General features: G+C 42.8%; 1 protein-coding gene across 7 annotated transcripts in view; it reads left to right on the forward strand.

Annotated features, from left to right (window-relative positions):
• POU2AF1 (POU class 2 homeobox associating factor 1) overlaps nucleotides 1–18,456 on the forward strand; it is a 68,880-nt gene that overhangs the window by 17,274 nt on the left and 33,150 nt on the right. Inside the window, exons 2-4 of one of the 7 annotated variants that reach the window (XM_068916767.1) lie at nucleotides 5,172–5,419; nucleotides 11,505–11,776; nucleotides 13,555–13,659. The exons of 2 other annotated variants lie outside the window; for them this stretch is intronic. Coding sequence is in view for 2 of the 5 variants with exons in the window: in XM_068916762.1 (XP_068772863.1) it covers nucleotides 11,761–11,776 (16 nt within the window). In the remaining 3 variants the exon portion in view is untranslated. Of the gene's footprint in view, nucleotides 1–5,171; nucleotides 5,420–10,231; nucleotides 10,252–11,504; nucleotides 11,777–13,554; nucleotides 13,660–18,456 lie in introns of those variants that run through there. 4 more of the 7 variants (XM_068916762.1, XM_068916763.1, XM_068916768.1 and 1 more) reach the window with 4 other exon arrangements.

Here is an 18,456-nt window from a genome sequence, read left to right on the forward strand (position 1 = left end):
AACAGAGGGGGTGGGGGGATGACAAACAAACCCAAAAAGGGGGGGGGGGGGGGGGAACCCACTGCAGCTGGAGATGAGGAAGCAGGCAAGTCTTTCTGAACAGAAGACTTAGCCTGGCAAGAGAGGAGTTTGCTTGGGGTAAAATGCTTGCCCTGATCCTGAGCACAAAAAACAACTAGGGAAAAATGCAACCAGTGGATAGAAATAGGAAGCGGCTGTCATTTGCAGACCCTTTCTGATATGTCTTATTGCCCACGTTCATTGTTTTTTTTGTTTGCTATTTCAGTGCATCACCTGATTTTAATTGTCTTTTTAATATTTGAATTTAATATTTGAACTGGAGCAGAGTTTTAGTTGATGTGGTCTCTTTTCCTTTGGGCAGTTGTAGGATTCCTGCCAGTAGCGCATGTTAGAGAGGAGATTGTCCAAGGCTGAGCTCCACGATTTGGTCTCTGTGCATTTGCAAATCTCCTTTTCTTTACTTGTCCGTGTCTCTTAACGCAGTTGCTGAGTCCTAAATCACGTTTACGTGATGAGAGAGGAGACCAGTAGGTGGCAGCTTTACCCAAGTAATAAAAATCTGGTACTCAAAACAGAAATTTGTGTGTAAACATTAGTTGCAGAAGTGGATTTCTTTTGCTTTTACTTAACTTGCAGCTTTTGCTTATCTTCCGTTGCCCTTTTGGACGCTCAATGCTAGGGTGTCAGGAACAGTGACAGCTGCCATTAAATGATCAACTCCTGCTGGAGTCAGTGGTGTTGTATTGGACTCAAAATCAATCCTGGTCTTTACATTCAGCAGGGAATTGCCCTGAGTGTATGGGGACCGTTTGCCTTACACATGCAACTGAGATCACTCAGCTCTAGATCTTCTGCATCCAAGGGCTGGCATATGTTTGAGTGTTTTTCAAGCTGGCTGCTGGAATCTTCCACTGACTTGTAAAAGCTGAGACTCGCATCTCAGTTTTGTTTTTAAACCCTGAAACACAGCTGTAACTGCAACATTTTTTTTTTCTCCAGAAGTGACTCCTTTAAGACACAAAAGCAGTTTTCCTTTGTGTTATGAATGCCTTCATCTCACTAACTATACGAGGGCAGAGAAAATTGTCACTAGCATTTCTTTGCTGAAATGGCCTTTTTTTAATGCCAACAATTTGCTTTTTTGATTTACTGTCATGGTATTACCAAAGATGAATAGATGTATGCTTGGAGAATAGCACGTGGAATATAAAGCACTGCAAGGAAAAAACGTGAGAGAGTAAGGGGTCCCAAAACAACTTTCCTCTTTGAGGCTTCCATTGTGATTTGCCTAGATAGTGACACATGTAATAACATAACGGACACTGAGATCCAAATGCCTGGAGAATGTCATTTATAACTTTCAGCTCTCTCACCGGCCAGATAAACATGCCTTCTCACTCCTACGAGTATTTCAATCTTCAGAATTTCTCTGCTTCTGGGTAAGGTGTGTTTAAAGTAGTCTTTAAATGTAATCTCATTGTTAGTGGGGAAATAAAATAATAGTGAAATAAGAGTAGACTTGAGACAAAACCAGTCCCAGATCCTTTTCTTAGAGTGACCAGAAGCAGATGTTTCAGAAGGTAAAGAAACCCTACAGAGACTGTTCTAGGATAGTCTGCCTGTAGCAGCGACTTGAGTTATTGGGTACAGAGGTCCCGTTATCAGTTCCTGCAGACAACTCGACGTTATTTTCGGGAAGAATTCCAGCAATCCCTCCTAGAATTTTATTTTACTTTAGGTAAACTTTTATTTGCTGAAAACTGGCATTTCTTCCTCTGTTCCTCCTAACAACAGCCATCATTCACAATTTCTCTTCCAGTGGAGAGCTTTCAGGTACACACGTTCATCTTGTGAGGGCAGAAATGCTTCCAATTCACCAAGCTTTTAATTCTTTGCCTTTATCTAGGTGACTTTTTTCCATTCTTTCTAATCTAATTGTCAAATAGGCAAGGACCTTTGTAAAAGTGCTCCCTGTAAGCACCTTGGTGCAACTTTGCAAACTGAAAGTCAGGTTTTCTAAATGTGGGCTGGCCGGGAACCAGAGCTGATAAGATAGGAGGGAGGTTTTTAATTCCTTTTTTCATCTGGACTTCAAATCGGTTTGAAAATCTTGTGCCTTTTCTTAAGTATGAGGGCCAAACGAAGAGACAAGAAGTTTTCTGCAATTCAGAGTCTATGCCCTAGGGGGAAATCCATGTTTCCACTATCCCAGGATCCCATCACAGGCCCTGTAGGTAGGGTTGCACACTTCCCTCCTTGCTGTTGATTCTGAAGGGGGACTAACGAATGCTACTTTCAGTTAAAGTCACTAAACTGGAGTGCGGGTTTGGAGGGCCTTTTGCAAAATCTGTGACCAGCAGTGGAGAGGAGGAATTCTTGATAATGGGGCAAAGGAAGCAAAGCTGAAATGTCAGAGTGAAATTAATAAAGCAGGGGTGTTTTTGATAGAGGGCTCTTGCAAGATCTATCAGAGGCTTCCAAGGGAAACGGCAAAACCAGGGGCCTAATAAGACTGGAAAAAACTTTGTCTTCAAGAGCGCAGTCTGGACGCGAGCCAAGGACGCCATCCTGTGGGATGTCATTGGCAGGAAATTCCCCCAAACTTTTCCTAATAGGATTTTCTCAGGAGATATTCCTGTGACTGCACTTTGCTCTCCTTATAGGCTAAGTAGGGAACTCATCTCCTGAATCAAGAGACTAGCTGAGATCTGCAGATGATCGCACAGGCAGTACAGAGAACTATCTAACCTCCCACATTGCTTGTGCCCCAGGACAAGTGTCCTGAATTTTCCGAATGGGCTGCCCCCTCAAGGGGGTTTCCCAGATGTTCAAAGGAGACCAGGGAAAAGTAAATGCTGAATGAAGAGATGGGAACTTCTGCAGAGATTCAGAGCTTGCTACAGTCCTGTTCTCCGTTGCTCTCTGCCTACTCCTCTGCAGCTGCACAGCACAGGTTTCATGGTGAGGCAGGCATGAGGATGCTGCCAAAGCTGCTGAGTCTCAGCGTGAATGTTTCCCGGAGGGGGCCAGGCACTGGTGATTTGACTTTCCTTAGGGGGCACAGCTTGGGCTCACGCTGATAGCAAGGCTTAAAAGCTTAAGGTTTATTGTGCAAAATGAACTTCCTAGAAACAGCCTCATGGAGGGCTTCTGGCAGAAGGTCTGACCTGCTAGTAGCCGAATATCTAGCATCCCTTCAGACCCCTTTAACGTGAAGAACTGCTTCTTCCGCTAGGTTTGGGCAAGCCTGGGCCAATATTTGAATGTGAAAGGAGATGCTGAAGTCCCTAGCTTACTCTGCTGAGTTGGGTGCATTTTTGGCTGAATGTGGTCTTTTTAGCTATTAATATTTCTCTTTGAGAATGGTTATTTCCACTGTGTGAGCTGAGCACAAGAATACGGACTCTTGGCAGAAAGACTTTCTAGGGCTTGCCTTTGTCTACATGCAGTCAAATGTGATACTCTCAAAGTGCGTTTCATCTGAAATTGACATTAACAGTAACATGAATTTTGAATGAAAACCACTTTGAGAAATGGTGAATATAGGTCATGAGAAGTATCAGTCTTTTCAGGTTATGCAGTCTTCCTTGTTCATCTGTGGTTTTTGGGTTTTGGGGGTTTTTTGTGTTTTTTGGTTTTGTTTTTTGTTGTTTTTTGTTTGTTGTTTGTTTGGTTGGTTGGTTGGTTCTGCTCCTGTGAGGAGAAAAAGAAGCTCTTAAAAATATGGTGGTGAGAACCCCTTCAAAGAAATGCTTTGCTTTGGCAGCCTCAGAAAAGAGAGACCTAAGTCTTTATTGCAGCATATTGCTGACTTTTGTGCAGGAGAACTGCAAAAGGAAACCTATTTGAGAGACTCCAGGGGGAACATGGAACAAACCCTTTTACTGCATCTATTTCATAACCAGTCCCCCAGCTTTCCTGCTGTCTCGCATTGCCAACTTCCAGAGCTAGTCATGCGACTTGTGTGAGTAACATTCAATGATATTCTTAATCCTGTTTTCTTTTCATGAATCATTTGAGATCTCCTTCTGATTTCTGCCCATTTCAGGTGTGTTTGGGGGTGGTTCTGTGTATAATTTTTCAACAAATAGCTTGAACGGGTGGTTTTCACTTCTAGTGCACACAAGCTCTGTAAACCAGCAAGTCACCAGAGTGGTATTGCTGTAAGTGGGGAGACTGCAAAGATACCCTGCTCCTTCCCTCCCTTTACACTATCTGTGGTAGCAGGCCACTCAACAACATGTGAAAGGGGAGAGGCTGTGTAACCCCTCCCAGCTCTAGCTCACAGAAGATCATCTATCGTCATTGCAGTCAGAGGGGTAATTACAAGATATACAGGCATACACAAATTAGTTTGAACACCTAACCGTGAGAAGCTGCAAGTGATATGGGTTTCGGTGTGAATTACCTGCATGAGTGTGTGCCAGTGGTCCTGGCCTGGCTTTGCCAGCAAGCACAGAAACCTGCACTTTCGGGTTGTCAGAGTTCTTGTTTCTCTTGCTGGCTGGGTTAAAATTAATTCATGTCACACCTCCAGCTGCAGTACGGACACAGACTGTTATGTGATGTTGTTCCTGTGGCCTGACTCAGTGCTGGAAACTTTTGAACTAAATGTGACTGCCACTCATTCATATACAAACACCTGAGTATTTGAGGAGAACTGGTAGGCTGCAAACAGTCAGCGCAGCAAGGGCCTGCTGAACACACATATGTAAGCAAGCAGGAAGGGAGAGGCAAGGGCAGGATGGATCTTGGAGCGTGTGTGTGTGCCAGCTATGAACACCTTGCATATGTAGCTCAGAGACGTGTGTTGGATAAGTATCACTCAGGAAAGATTTTTGGGAGGATGGGGGGGTCGGGGGAGAAGGAGCTGGTTATATCTTGGATCTGGGCAAGAGACCAGAATGTCTCCTAAGGAGCATCCTGCTCTTATTCTCTGGGATAAAACTTAGAAAACTTTTTCTTGCCACAGAATCTAGATAAGTGCCCAAGTACAAAGAAAACCTCCAAAGGTCTGTTTTAGCACTTATGAGTGTTAGAAAATGCAAGTGCTTGTTCATGGGAAACTCTTATCTGTGTGTGTAAGTACAAACATAGTCTCAATGTGAGAAATTTAGCTGGCTCAAATTTTTATTTTCTTCTTACTCTAGACCCTTACATGGAATTCTCTTGAGGATTCTGGGAAATTGCTTCATTTACGCTGTTGTGTGCAAAACTTCTGAAGGATTGTGTCTGATGTTAGGCCTGATCAGCATGGGACACTTGCTGCACATATTTTTTGTGCATAAAACCTGGAGTAGAAGTGGAATGCCCCAGGGTCAGAGCCTCAGCGCCTGAGAAATCCCGAGGGCTACGGTGATTTACACTGCCCAAGAAGCTAATTGCTGGAGCTGAACAGGTATGAAGACTGCATCATTTGTTCCTTATCAAAACTGAGGTATGAATCAGAACTTGTTTCAAAGGGTGATGTAGGAGGTATGAGGCTCACTTGAAAAAAATATATTTATGTGTGTCTATATATTTAAAAAGTGTGTATATACACACACACACACACACACACACACACACACACACACACACACAGCTGAACCCTGCTTTAAAGCTTGAAGTTTTTTTTTTTTTTTTTGTTAAACTATTCTGTCTCAGTAGGGGTCCCTACATTTCTAGAATCATAAGGGTAGAAAGGTAAATGTCAAATTGATGTGTGGTATGAAGAGGTATGCCTCTTCCTTCAGCTCAGTTCTTGACCTCACCTTGCATCCATACCTGTTTTTAGAGGGCAGATTTCCCAAGGTAGGGGGGAAAAACACATAGGGCTGTTTATTGATAAAGGGTTGCTGCAAAATTAGGATGTGTCTGTGCTTTTCTGAGGCTGAGATTGAAGGGTGATGGAGCAGACTGTCCCAGCAAAAGATGACATTTTCTCTACCTGTATCAGACTCTCTCCTCGGCCCATGTGAAAACAGAAATGTATCTGTCATTTTTAGGCCTTTCTGCATAGGGCACGTAGTAAATTCAGACGTTGTCCAAAGAGTGATTGAGTTTTATTGTAATTCTTGCCCGAAGTCTCTGTTGCTCTGTCTTGTAAATCTATCTGATCAGGTTGTTTTGATCTCCTTCTCACCCTGACTCATGTAGGTGAAGCCCCAGCTTCTGCTGAAAATGGGAAATTTTCTTCTTTTTGATTTTCCCCTCCCCTTCCCTTTTCTGTTCAAACTAACATTTTGCTTCAGTAGTGCTTTACCAGTGTTTGAGGACTTGCCAGTGTTCTCTGGTAAATGGTCAGTAGATGAATGGTACAGGATGAAACATCGCTCCACATCAGGTCAGCCTAAGACATACAGATCCCCTTGAATAGTTGTGTTTATGCAAGAGCTAGGCATTTAACTTGTTTCTAGGCCATGGCGATTTGGAGGGTTGAAAGTTCCTGCTTAGAAAGGGTTTTTTTTTGGTTTGTTTGTTTTTTTTCTTTCTGCATAGTGTAAATACTATGGGGGTGGGGGGGGAACAAAAAACACCACAGGTTGCTGGAGTGATAACGGGGAACAATTTTGGAGGGAAATGAAAATTTGTCACTGCTCTTTCTTAGGCAAGGTGAGCTCAAACAGTTGCAGAGCTTTATGTCAAAGGAGCCTGTGGCACCTTACACAGCTCTGCCTTGCCTTTGCCTGTCCCCTCTGTCCTTGTTCTTAGGTCTCATGTTGTCATTCTCAATCAAATCAACTCCTTTCCCACAGTTTGCCACAAGTGATGGCATCTCTGCATCCAGCAAAGACTTTGGCCTTGGGGAAGAGCTTCAGCTTCAAGTTTTTTAGGCCTGGGATCATCCCATTTGTTTGATGCCGAAGCAAATTAACAAGAATTAAGAGCCTCATTGCAGTAGTCCTGCTCTGTGGTATACTGAAAGGATAAGCACCTCCAGAAGGTGATTCAGACCTCAGGATAACTTGGGTCTCTGGAGGTACCTGTTGCTTTTATTGGTTCTGCCCAGGGATTCAACGCAGAGTAGTGATGCTACTAAGTTAGGTGACATGACTTAAATAAGCTGTCTGCAGTGAATCCTGACCTCAGACCTTGTGGATTTTGGTGCTTGGATTGTATCTTGCTATTGTATCTTGCTATGTTTTCACACATAATGACAGGCAAAAAAAAAAAAAAAAAAAAAAGACGTGGGAAACGGGCATTTCAGGTGACACATTCTGTTGTTCAGTCAGACATCAGTTTTTGTTACTTTGAAATGAGGCGGAACTTTGAATTTCCTCTGTTCGTTGTTCTGATTGACTAGGGAAAAATTACGTGAAACAGCCTTTCCTAAGCGAAGTTGTCTTTTAAACGGTCATTCAAACCTAAGAGGTAAAGATCTCTTTATTAAATTAGTTATTTGTCCTCAGAGGCAAATGTTTGTGTTTGCAGACCACAGAGCTTTCCGAAATAAGGCTAATATTTTTATATTCATACTTCTTACTTTATACAGCAGGACTAAGGTGCTAATATTGACATGTGTTCTCAAAACAAACAAACAAACAAGCAAGCAGCAACCAAGCAAAAAGCCCAGGACATTTATCAACAGCATTAATCCCTTTTTGAAAGCAAATTACTTATGAGCTCAGCTCTTGTCCCAGGAATAAGACAATAATAAAGAGATGTGGAGGGAGTGCCTTATTCATAATCTCCAAAATAAAGGTCGGGTTCAGATGGTCAAAGATAATATAACCCTATGAATTTATATCAAGCTTAATAACATATATCTGTTGGTGTCTGTAGTAGGCTTGGCTGTAAGATTACTGAACAGCTGCCTTCTCTCAAGTCACTTTATTCTGCTCATCTGCATTTCTGCAGTGGTGGGAACCAGTGGTGAGAGGTTGCATTAGAAATGAGCTGTATGGCCCTCTAGCCGTGGAACTTGGTGAATCCACTTCTGCTGCTCACAGGCTGGGATAGGAGATCCGGGCAGTCTTTGTCATGCAAAGGACTTCAGGACAGATGCGTTTGCAACTCCTTTGAGTGCCCAGATGAAAGTCTTGCCCTCTGGTTGCAGGTGGCTCATTCACAGGGGAGCAGCCTTCTGAATGCTGCAGCTAGAGTCTTGGTTTTCCAGCTAGCATTGCCTGATGAGGTATGTGTTCTGTGAATGGTAATGAAGGAAAGACTGATGCTGGGCACCTCTCCTCCCCCATCATATATCATCTTGGCTGGAACAGCAGGAGCTGAGGCACATGCGGTCTGTGTCAACCTAGCCCTGTGCTCTTACCCATCCGCACTGAGGCTGGTTGGGCTCTGCACAGGTGTAGGGATCCTCTTGGATCTGCCTGCAGTCCTTGATGGGGTCTTGTGTATGTATGTAGAGCCGCCAACCTTGCATAGGAGGACTGTAGCTCTCTGTAGCTCTAAAGAGCAGAGTTTCTGTGCTGTTTATGACACCAAGGTTTTTAATGTGTTTTGCAACTATTTTTGGATTTTATCCTTTGAACAACTATGTGGTGGTCAGACCTAACTATAACATGTCCTGTGAATCTTTCAGTCTCTGGGCATGACTCAATGTAGCCACCAAGGGCATGAGAAATTGCATCTAGACTGTGGGCAATGACATCCTGTGTTAACCCAAGGTTTGATTGATTCTAAGACATAGCTTGACATAGAGCTTGGTTTGTTAGTTTCATGGTGGAACAGGTCAAGGTCTGCTAGGGGCAGCTGGAATTGCATTGAGTTGCAAAGGCTGCAGGTAACTTTGTCTCTTAAAGGTATAGCTGCCCACAAGCAGCCTTCCTGCTGCCAGTGCTATCTGATAGCTAGAGCCGAGACTACTCTTAACTGGTATTTATAGCCTATGAACTTTAATTGTGATCTGCTAACACTTGTTAAATGAAGAAGCAAATATAATACTTGCCAAGTTGCCTTTTTCTTCTTTTGCTCTACTTTTATCTCTTTCTTTTGGCCTTGTTAAACAAAATGGTCCTTACCCAATCTGTGGTTTTTTTTCTGTAAAACCCATGAAGTAAGAAGAGGCTCGTGTTTGACAGAGCTTTATTTTTATTTGGTACTGTGTTGGCTCACCAAACTACACACACATGGCCCTTTATGTCCTTATATATAGCTGTGAAGTTATGTTTTGAAGAGTGATTCTTTGGTAGTGCGTCAAAAGCTAGTAATTATGTGTAAAATATGGAAAAGGATGACTGACTATCAGCCACCAAAATAGCTTGGGCTGTTTTTTCTGTGGATAACATGGCCCTTTTGCAACTTCCTCATTTTAGGTATTTATTACAACAAGACTTTATCTGCCTGGTTTCCTATTTTTAAAGTATTGATATGCAGACCTAAGAGCAGTTCAGTCTTGAGTGATTTGATGTTGTGCTCAGCTTTTCAAAATACAGTGCAGTTAAAGGTGAGATGATATGTCTATATAGGCTCTGATAATACAAGTCTGTATGTATCTCTACATTCATGTAGCGTGCAGTACATATTCACGTGACTTGGTGTGTGCAAATCTCAGACTGTGCTGCTACTACTCAGGAGAACACAAATGTACATGTGGCCTGTATTCATAATTAAAAATTAGAGGCGCTATATTAACTTGCCCTTGTTCCTGGTAAACACTTCCAGTAGCTCTGTGATATCAGAGGTCAGATGTTTCCAGAGGAGAACTACACCAGAGTGCAATCCTAATCACTCTCTGACTTTCTTATGCACTGATTCGAGCTAAACTCGAGTAGCTTCTCCCAGTGTTTTGCGAGACTGCCTGGTGCTGTAAGCCTTAAGTAAGTCTGGATGTATGATTGGTCCCTGGTTTTGAAAGAATGTAATTTGTTGTGAGGAAATCTCATCTGTTAAACATATTTATTTTAATTCCTCAAATTTAAGAGTGAGGGTTTTTTATGTTAAATAAAGTTCTGTTAATTTAAGGAGAGATCCATTACTGTTTTTGTATGAGAGATCTGAGCGTCTACAAATTCTCCCTGCTTTGGCATAACTGAAATGCCACTGAAAGCCAGTTTTAATATTCTTCCTCACTTCATCGGGCTACGAGCTAGATGCTGTCTTACCTGCCCATCTATGAAGCATTAGCTAACAGATTGCCTGCTATTACTAAGCATTTTAACAGCAGAGAGGATATTGCACTGTGTGGCTGGGAGTAAGCATTAATGCAGATATGCAAAACGTGGCTAAACAATGCCCTTGGGCCTGAGAACTGAGGAGGTGGGTGCTATTTCAGAGGGCAGCAATGAGGAGGTACATATTCCTTATTTCTTTCCGCTCTGCTTGGTTTGGGGTTTGTTTTTTTGTGGGGTTTTTTGGACAAATCTTTGAATCAGAGGGAACATACTCATTTAGCCTTCACCTTTGTATGATTAATCTATATTTTGATGTTGTTGCTGTTTTTTTTTTTTTCCATTAAATGCAAGGCCAAAAGTGTGTTGCAAAATGATTCACAATATGGACTTGCTCCCCAGAGGAGTTGGGCATGCCTGAAAGGATGAAATTCTCTTTGACAGACCCCTCGCCAAGGGTCTAACAAGATCCTGCCATATTCTTTTTATGGGAGGAAAAGTTTGTGAAATTAAATTTTGCAGCTGCAGCAACTAGCAATGAAAACCAAAGTGGGAGATGAGAATGCCAGAGTCGTAAACCCATCACTTAATGTGCAGTCTCCAAAACATGTTTCTCTGGGAATGAAACTCCTAAGTCGCAGCCTTACTTGTGAAAATTCCTAATCACGGTCTGATTTTTAGAGGAAGGAATCCCTACAGCTCTGTTTGACTTATGGGCAAGAAGGCACTACACCTGAAAATCCTCTTCTCTCAGCTTTCCTTGCACATCCAAGAAATGGAGAAAGTAGCATTTACAACTTCCAGGGAGCTTTATGAGGGGATGTTAATGCAATGGTGTGAATAGGTAAAAGATGGTGCTGTTATTATTAAGAACTTATTGGAACTCCTATGGCAGCTTTCCCACAGCCTTGCTTTAGTTTTGCAAGCTATTTTGGAAGGGCTATCTCTCCTTTAATAGGAGACATATTTTGATAAAAACAAAACAGAAAAAAATGGGTTTCTTTTTTAAATGAAGGACGTCCTCGTTTAATGAGGCTTGAAGTGTTTACAGGTGTTTCCTCATGAGTTCAAATTTAGTGGCCCCAGGGAGTTGAGATTCTCATAAGGCAGGAGAAAACACTCAAGTCTTGTGTTTTAAAAGTGTTAAGCATTTAAAGGGCCAGGCAGACGTGGCGTGTATGCTGAAGTGTATGGAGCCAATAGGTATGCCATCTGAAGCTGTAGAATGCTGTCTTACATAAAACAAGGCCATCTTTAGCTCCACAGGAGGCAAAGTCGCACTAAAAGATGCTTGTTTTTTCTGCTCTACAACCTTTTGACCTAATTTTGCAAAAGTCCAACAAAAGTCCCACGAGTGGCAGGTTCCAGGCTTGATTGTTTGTTTAAATACATTTTGGTGATTATCAAGTGCTCTCTGTGCATAATATCTTCCAGAGCGCTCTGCCCTTGGAGGAACAGTTTAGCGTCATGAAGAACAACATAGACCAAGGGAAAATATAAAAGTGGTTGTGGTTGGAGGATGTGATGACATCACAGAGTTCAGCGGGAACACGAGGCTTTTAAAAAGCTGAAAGAAACATCCTGACAGTCAGTTATCGCGTCCCCCGTAAAGGAGTCAAACACACGTTAGCAATCAAAAAGCCAAACTATCTTCATCAAAGAGAAAAAAGACTCCGTCCTGCCACAGAATATGCACTGGCAAAAATGTAAGTGAGCTCTAATTGCCTTTATTTTTCATAACTGCGATAAATGATGAAGATAGTAATGAATAGTGAGCATTAGCATAGCACGGGAGACAATACTCGTGAAGAGATGCATGGCTCAAGAGAGACAAATACTAAGGCATGATGCTAATTTTCCAGCAGGGATATTAAGATTGGGCGGCATTGCTGCTTTGTTGGCATTCATCACTATGAATCAAGTGGAAGACTATGATTCATAAAAACAATAACAGGATGCAGGTATTATATCAAAGGTTACAGTGGTTACATACCAGAGAATTTTCCTTTTTAAAAGTGAAACCTGTGAGAAATCTTATTTCTGTGTCTTTTTTGATATGTACTTTTTTCAACTAATAAAAAAGATAAAGAAACAAAACAGTTGAGGGCAATACAGTTATGAGTTTACAGGAAATCAGCTTTGTTGTTTTTGAGATAATTTCACTTCTCTTGGCCCACCTTTGCTCAGATAGTTCAGTGATCACTAATACAGGTAGGTGTTTGCTCTGGTTCTTGCAGTTCTTTCATTCTCACCATAGGGATCTGTAGATGATGTTTGTTTTTGCAACTGTGGTCACCTCCTTTGCATTTGACCATATTGTTCAGTTAACTTGGAGTACAATATACCTGAATGGAAGACGCTAATTTCTTAAACGCTTTCCAACAATTTATTTAATATAGGACTAACATTATTCTCCTTTTCCTCTATGTAATAGTTTATAAGTCTTTGTGAGCGTATTAAGAGTTAAGCCTGTTTTATCTATTACACACTCCTGCGTCTTTCAGTTGAAAACTTTGGGGGCTAAAATGTATATTTGTGAAATTATGTTGTGGGCTCTGAAGTCCTGTAGCAAGAAGCTCTGACTGCTTATTTGGCCGCGTTTCAATTTGTCTGACAAGTATTAAGCAGCAAGTGGGAGCACTATGGCAACACACCTTGTTTCCCATTATCTTGAGCTGTTTTCAGAGTCTGTAGGTATATAATGTAGAGCATATTGGAAGATGATATGATTCAACTGTTATTTTTCCTTCTGGGAAGCCTATGAATCTTTTGATTTTTTTTTTTTTTTTTTTTCCTGCAAGGACAAAGGCAGAGCTAACAGCCTGATGCTTTAGGTAGAATCAAATTGGTGGATGAATGGGTATTTTTCCTTTGCATTTTTACTTTGATACATGCAGTGCCCTCAAAGGTGAGCAGGAATTACAAGCCCGCATCAGAAGCGGTCAAAACCTGTATCTTAAAGTCAGGCATCTCCTCAGTGCCATTGCTACTGTCTCTGGTAGTTTCCAGACAGTACAACTCCTGGCCAGTGCCAGCCTGTCCCTCCATCCGCCTTGAGCTTCTCGAGACTAGAATCTCCTGTTACAGCAATGCTTCCTGGCTGTTCTGAAAGCCTGCATGAGACATAGCAACTGCTTTGATTTTGCTTCTCTTGCTGGGGAAGTCTTTTTCACACTAGTCAAATGAAGGAGCCAGTGCAATGGCTGAACTTCTCTCTGTCTCCTGGGCTGGCTGATAGAGCAGCCTGGTATTATGTTTACTAAGACCCAGAGGAAGCTGAGGGGAAATTTCCGTAGGTGACTGTCTGGCTGACTTTGTGCTTGCTGTTGGTATTTGCTTTCTTTGTCTGCTGTGTCATTGCATGGTTAGAGTTCCTCAATCTTATGGACCTTTGGTTTTTTTGCTGAATATAAATACAGAATTATTTTCCAACATGAAACCTTAATAATCTTATTAACTCTACTTCTTTCCTGTACCATTATAGGAGTGAATTACTTGCTTTGGATTCATATGTAGACAGGATGGCTGTGACTCGGACAGCTTGGGTGCACTTACCTGCTTTACCAGAAACTCACTGTGTGACTTGTAGGTAGGTTGCTTGGGTCAGCACAGTTATTTAGGTGCCAGGTCCCAATAGTTTCAGTGGAAATTAGACTTTTCAGTATCTTTGTGAGTCTCCATTTGGCCTCTCTGGTGCATCTAATACTGTCTGTGTTAGTGTGACCAACTATGGCCTCAAGTTTCCTGCACCATCTGGTTCAAACCACCTGTGACTATGTGGATGCACCAGGGCTCCCAAGAGAGCCGGTTGGCCCGCTCTGGAGTGCGAGTTGACAGAAATGCACTATGGGTGGCCAGGAAATTTGGTGTGTGTTTGCATGAGCCCTAAGCTAATGTGAGAGTATAGAAGTGCTGCTCTGTTCCCCACTGAAGAAATGGGAATAGCTTTCCTTTGCCATGCAGTACAATTAAAAGCCAAATGAGCTGCTCAGATATTCTCGCAAAACAGCACCCTGGATAGATGGATAATAAATCTGTGCCATCTTTGGAGGCATGGGTGAAGCTTTCCCCAGGTATGGGGCAAGGTATCTTGCTGTTACAGTTGGGTCTAGCCCTGGCAAGGGCAGCGGTGTTGTTTTGTCCCCCTGTGGTACTGTGCTGCCACACAGCTGGGTAAATGGGACCTAGGCTGACAGCTGGCCATAAACTCCTAAGAAAGGATGTCAGGGTTTGAGAGTTCTCACCCTACAGGTGGCTGGCTTCCCTGGGTACTAAGCTGTTTTATCTTGGAGTAACCAGGATAGGGATGCACAGAGCCATGTATCGGTGCACATCTAAAGGAGACCTTTATCCCGCTTGGAATCTGTCACAGGTAGGAGGAATGCTGGAATAACTGATCCAGAAGGAAGATAAAGGGAGGCAGGAATTGAAGTGCCAGTGAAAGCCACCTGGAATCAGGCACTTAATTTCCTAAGGCTTTTTTTTTGCACATCCCGACACATAGCCCTGGTTCCTGAAGGAGAATGGGTTCAAAAACAAGGTCCTTATGAAACCCAGCTTTAAACGTTTAAGCACTAGGTTGATGACTAGAGAATGTGGACGTGGTTAGGTTATGTGCCATTCTGTTGCTGGAGGAAGCAAAAGGCGTGCTGGATGCTAAGGTGTTCCTGCCTTACCAGTACCGAGTTGGTTATCTGACTGGAGCTCTGTTTGTGATTCAGGTCAAGGTAAGTGCCAGCTGGAATGCAAAGGCAGAGGTTTTTGCTCCATCTGTATCTCCGTGGAGGGAGACTATATGGGAATCTTGGCAACGTCTTCCATAAGGAAGCCTTGATTTGGATTAAAAGCGCTTTTTAGTAAAATAGGTTTCAAAATGAATGGTATAATTTCCATGCTTTTTCCCAGACGTTTAAAACAAACAAACAAGCAAACAAAAGCCCTGAAACTGAAAACGACAGAGTGGCACAAGACATCACATCTAAGTAAGAGTCACCTCATGGGAGTGCATTTCTCATGGACACCTTTTGAAGGGCAAGTTCCCGCTTCTTCAGGGACCCTTCTGTGGGAAGCCCTGCAGGAACAGAAGGGAAACTAACAGGCCTTGTCTTCACCTGCTACGGCGAGAAGCCCTTGTCCGCCAGCAGGTCTCGCATGGCTGACCCTGCGTGCTGGAAATCGTTCCCTCAGAGTCACGGCACGCTGCACTTCTTTGTAGGAGTGGGGCCCAGGGCTTCCGCTCAGCAAAACCCCAGAGAGCGTCTCAGCCTGAAAGCACCCCCTCCCACGGCAGAACCGAAGTGACTGGTAGGGGGTTCCCAGCTTTCGGCAGGATTCTGCTGAGTGGAAGCAGGCTCACTCTGCAGCCCGCCAGCCTTTCCGAGCCGGGAAATTTCTGATGCGCAGCACCAGCTACTTTTCTGTTCTGTACAGATAGTAACTTCATGTTATATTTTGAAGACAAAATGAACATACCTTTTATGCAAATGATTTCTGCTATGAGATGGTATACAGACAGGTTGAAATTCTGCAAGAGTTTCAGATTTAGGTGATGTCTTTGGCTAAGTCAAAATGCTTTGGGAACTCAACTCCTATTGCAGCCCAATGGGACTTGAGCACACAGTCAGATTTTTCAGCTGTTCTGATGCTTAGCTTCCCGTGCAACTGAGATGTGAATTTGCACCTTTGAAAACTTTTTCCCAAATGTTTATTTTAAATGCATAAAGCCTTTTCTGCACACAACAGATGTGGAGTTCTGTACAGCCTTTCTGAAAGTATCAGATAATGAGACCGAGAGCTGAAACTGCATCTTGTGGGTCTTAATTTTGGTAAACCCCACTGGGAAAGATGGATAGTATGAAAGTTGAGCCCATCCATGCTTTACAAAGCAGGTGTCAGGCTGTACAAATGACCACGAGCTATTAAATGGAAAGCTTGCATTACTAAAATGGAAAGAGTATTATGGTCTGGGAGGAATTAAGATGTGCGGGTGAGATTTATGGTTAAGATACTTTCTGTCTATCTCAGCTTCCCCTTAGTAATAGGAGTTCTCTTGTTCTGAAACTGAAAATTTTTTACTAGCCCCTCACCACTATGTGGCCAACGCAGCCAACTCATGTTGGGCACTTGGAAGCTCTTTTTTCCGTTAGGTGAACTGAAGCTGCAGGGATTTGTAGCCAGCCTTTCATGCTGTTTCTCAAGTCTCTTCAAATCTCTTCTTGATTTTTTTTTAGTCTATCCAGGTGGAAAAAATACGAAATTAAGATTTTGTTTGCAATCTGCCACTCCTCCCTTTTATCTGAATGTAATGTAGGTTCAGCATGGTGCTCTCCAGTCTTTCACTCCTTTAGGTCATCTGGAGGTGTGAAGATGACTTCTTTCTTTTTCTTTTCTTTTCTTATAGAAGAGTGGGCAAAAGCACACTGTACTCAAAGAATGATACAGACAGGAGACAACGGCACTGGGACCTGCTAGCATTCAAGGCTAATTTCTCTTCTTATCGACCTTCCAACTGCAGATAAACAATTAAAGCTACTGGACATAATTCTGAAATAGCTTACACTGCTGTCACATTAATGCTGTTTCACTGACTTCAGTAGTTATATTGCTGTTTAGGAGAGCAGAATGAAACCTAGCCAAATGCTGTGCTGAGTTGTTGGTAAGCAGGAGAAATATTTAGTCTATTGATTTAATTATGCTCAGAACCCTCCCGAGTTCATTTCCTTATGCTGAGCAATGAACCATCACTCAGTTCTTTTGCTCTTGCTCTGAGTTCTTCAGTGTGTTGTAGAGCAGATTCTCTGCCCAGATGTTTGCCTAGTGCTTTGCATTTAACTAAATGTTTTTTGAAATACCCACCCTTAGTGTAGCAAACAGTACAGGCAATAATCCACTGCTATCCTGCTTACTTGTCAAGGCAGTCTACAAAAAAAAATGGTAACACTTGAAGGGAGATGAGATGCAAGAAGGGCTGCATGTTCAGCCTTTCAAATGGGCAATGACATGCAAACTTGTGGCACTGAGACGTACTGTATGTATAAGTCTGTATCTGAGCATGGCAAGTTGTTACTCAGTGCCACCCAGAGGGTGGGTTGCATGAGTCAAATAGGCCAGTTACCAGAGACCTGCTACCTACTAGCCACCCTAACCTGTTAACACCAACACAGCTCCCTAAAATGGATCTTGGTAGTAATAAACTGGATTTTTGCTTCCTTTTCGAGAGGAAGGAAAGAGCACGAGTTGTAGGTGGGTCACTCCAGAATATGCCACTCTTTTTGACTTATCTGATCACTTGTGACGGGGACATACCCAGGAGAGGACACTGAGGGCTGCGGATGAAGTTTAAGTGAATAAGCTTTTTCGTGAGTGACTATGTCTCGCTTTGCCATCTGGGCTCTTGAGCAGATCAGTGAATTTCGGTGCTCTGGTTTCCTACCTCAGACTTATCACCAAGCAGAGACAAACGAGCGGTCACTCCATTTTTTTTTTGCTCTAAATAAGACGGTAGTGGAAGCTATTAGCTAGCAGGTGAGGACAAGGCTCGTCTTTGCTGATCGCTGCCAGGGAACCCTTGTTCTGCAATGCCCTTTAAGCCTCCCTGCTGGGTGAGAGCCTCCCTGCTTGAGAGAGCATAAAGACCTGAACAAATATTATAGAACTTACTCCACTGCATAAGAAATGCTAATGGATTTTGCTGTTGTCTTGTAAGAAACTGTGATTAGAGTCGGAGCATCCAGACTGTACACTGCTCTGGCTATTGTTGTGAGAAAAGTTGCAGCTGGCGTACTGTTCCAGCACCACCTACATACCCTGGTGGGGCCTGGCAGGTTGTCGCCATAAGAGCGGTACAAACACAGGAAAGCCAAAGCAAATGAGGACTGTTTTATCTCCTTGCTGAATAGATCTGTAACATGCAAGGGGGACCTCAGTGCCTGACAATTGTGGATCGTCCTTCCCGAGGATTTTTAAAACCAGTGAAAAGTGCTTTTGACAATTTTATTGAAGCACTTGCCCTTGGGCAGCTGAATAATTCCAGAGATCTACCTGTTGCAGGACCCTTTTCTCAACTTTGTGCAGGGAGACCGGTAGAGCTAAGAACTGAGCTTAGGTTTCTTTGTTATAACCACAAGATCCCTGCTGATCTGCTGCTATGAGCGTGAGGTAGGCTGGATACAAATACAAGGGGAACTGGTTAAATAATATGTGTAGGAAGGAATGCCTGCCTAGCTGTTGAAGAGCTAGATTTTATCAAAGTGAAGTGCTTTTCGCTGTGATCCATGATGTATTGTGGAACATTGTCAGTATTACAAAAGCAGCTGTTTCGGTTCTGATGTCAGCTCTGATCACATGATTCATTTCCAAAGCAGCAGCAGACCCAAGATAATATTAC

This window comes from Struthio camelus, chromosome 22 (genome assembly GCF_040807025.1).
Source record: "Struthio camelus isolate bStrCam1 chromosome 22, bStrCam1.hap1, whole genome shotgun sequence".
NCBI lineage: Eukaryota > Metazoa > Chordata > Aves > Struthioniformes > Struthionidae > Struthio > Struthio camelus.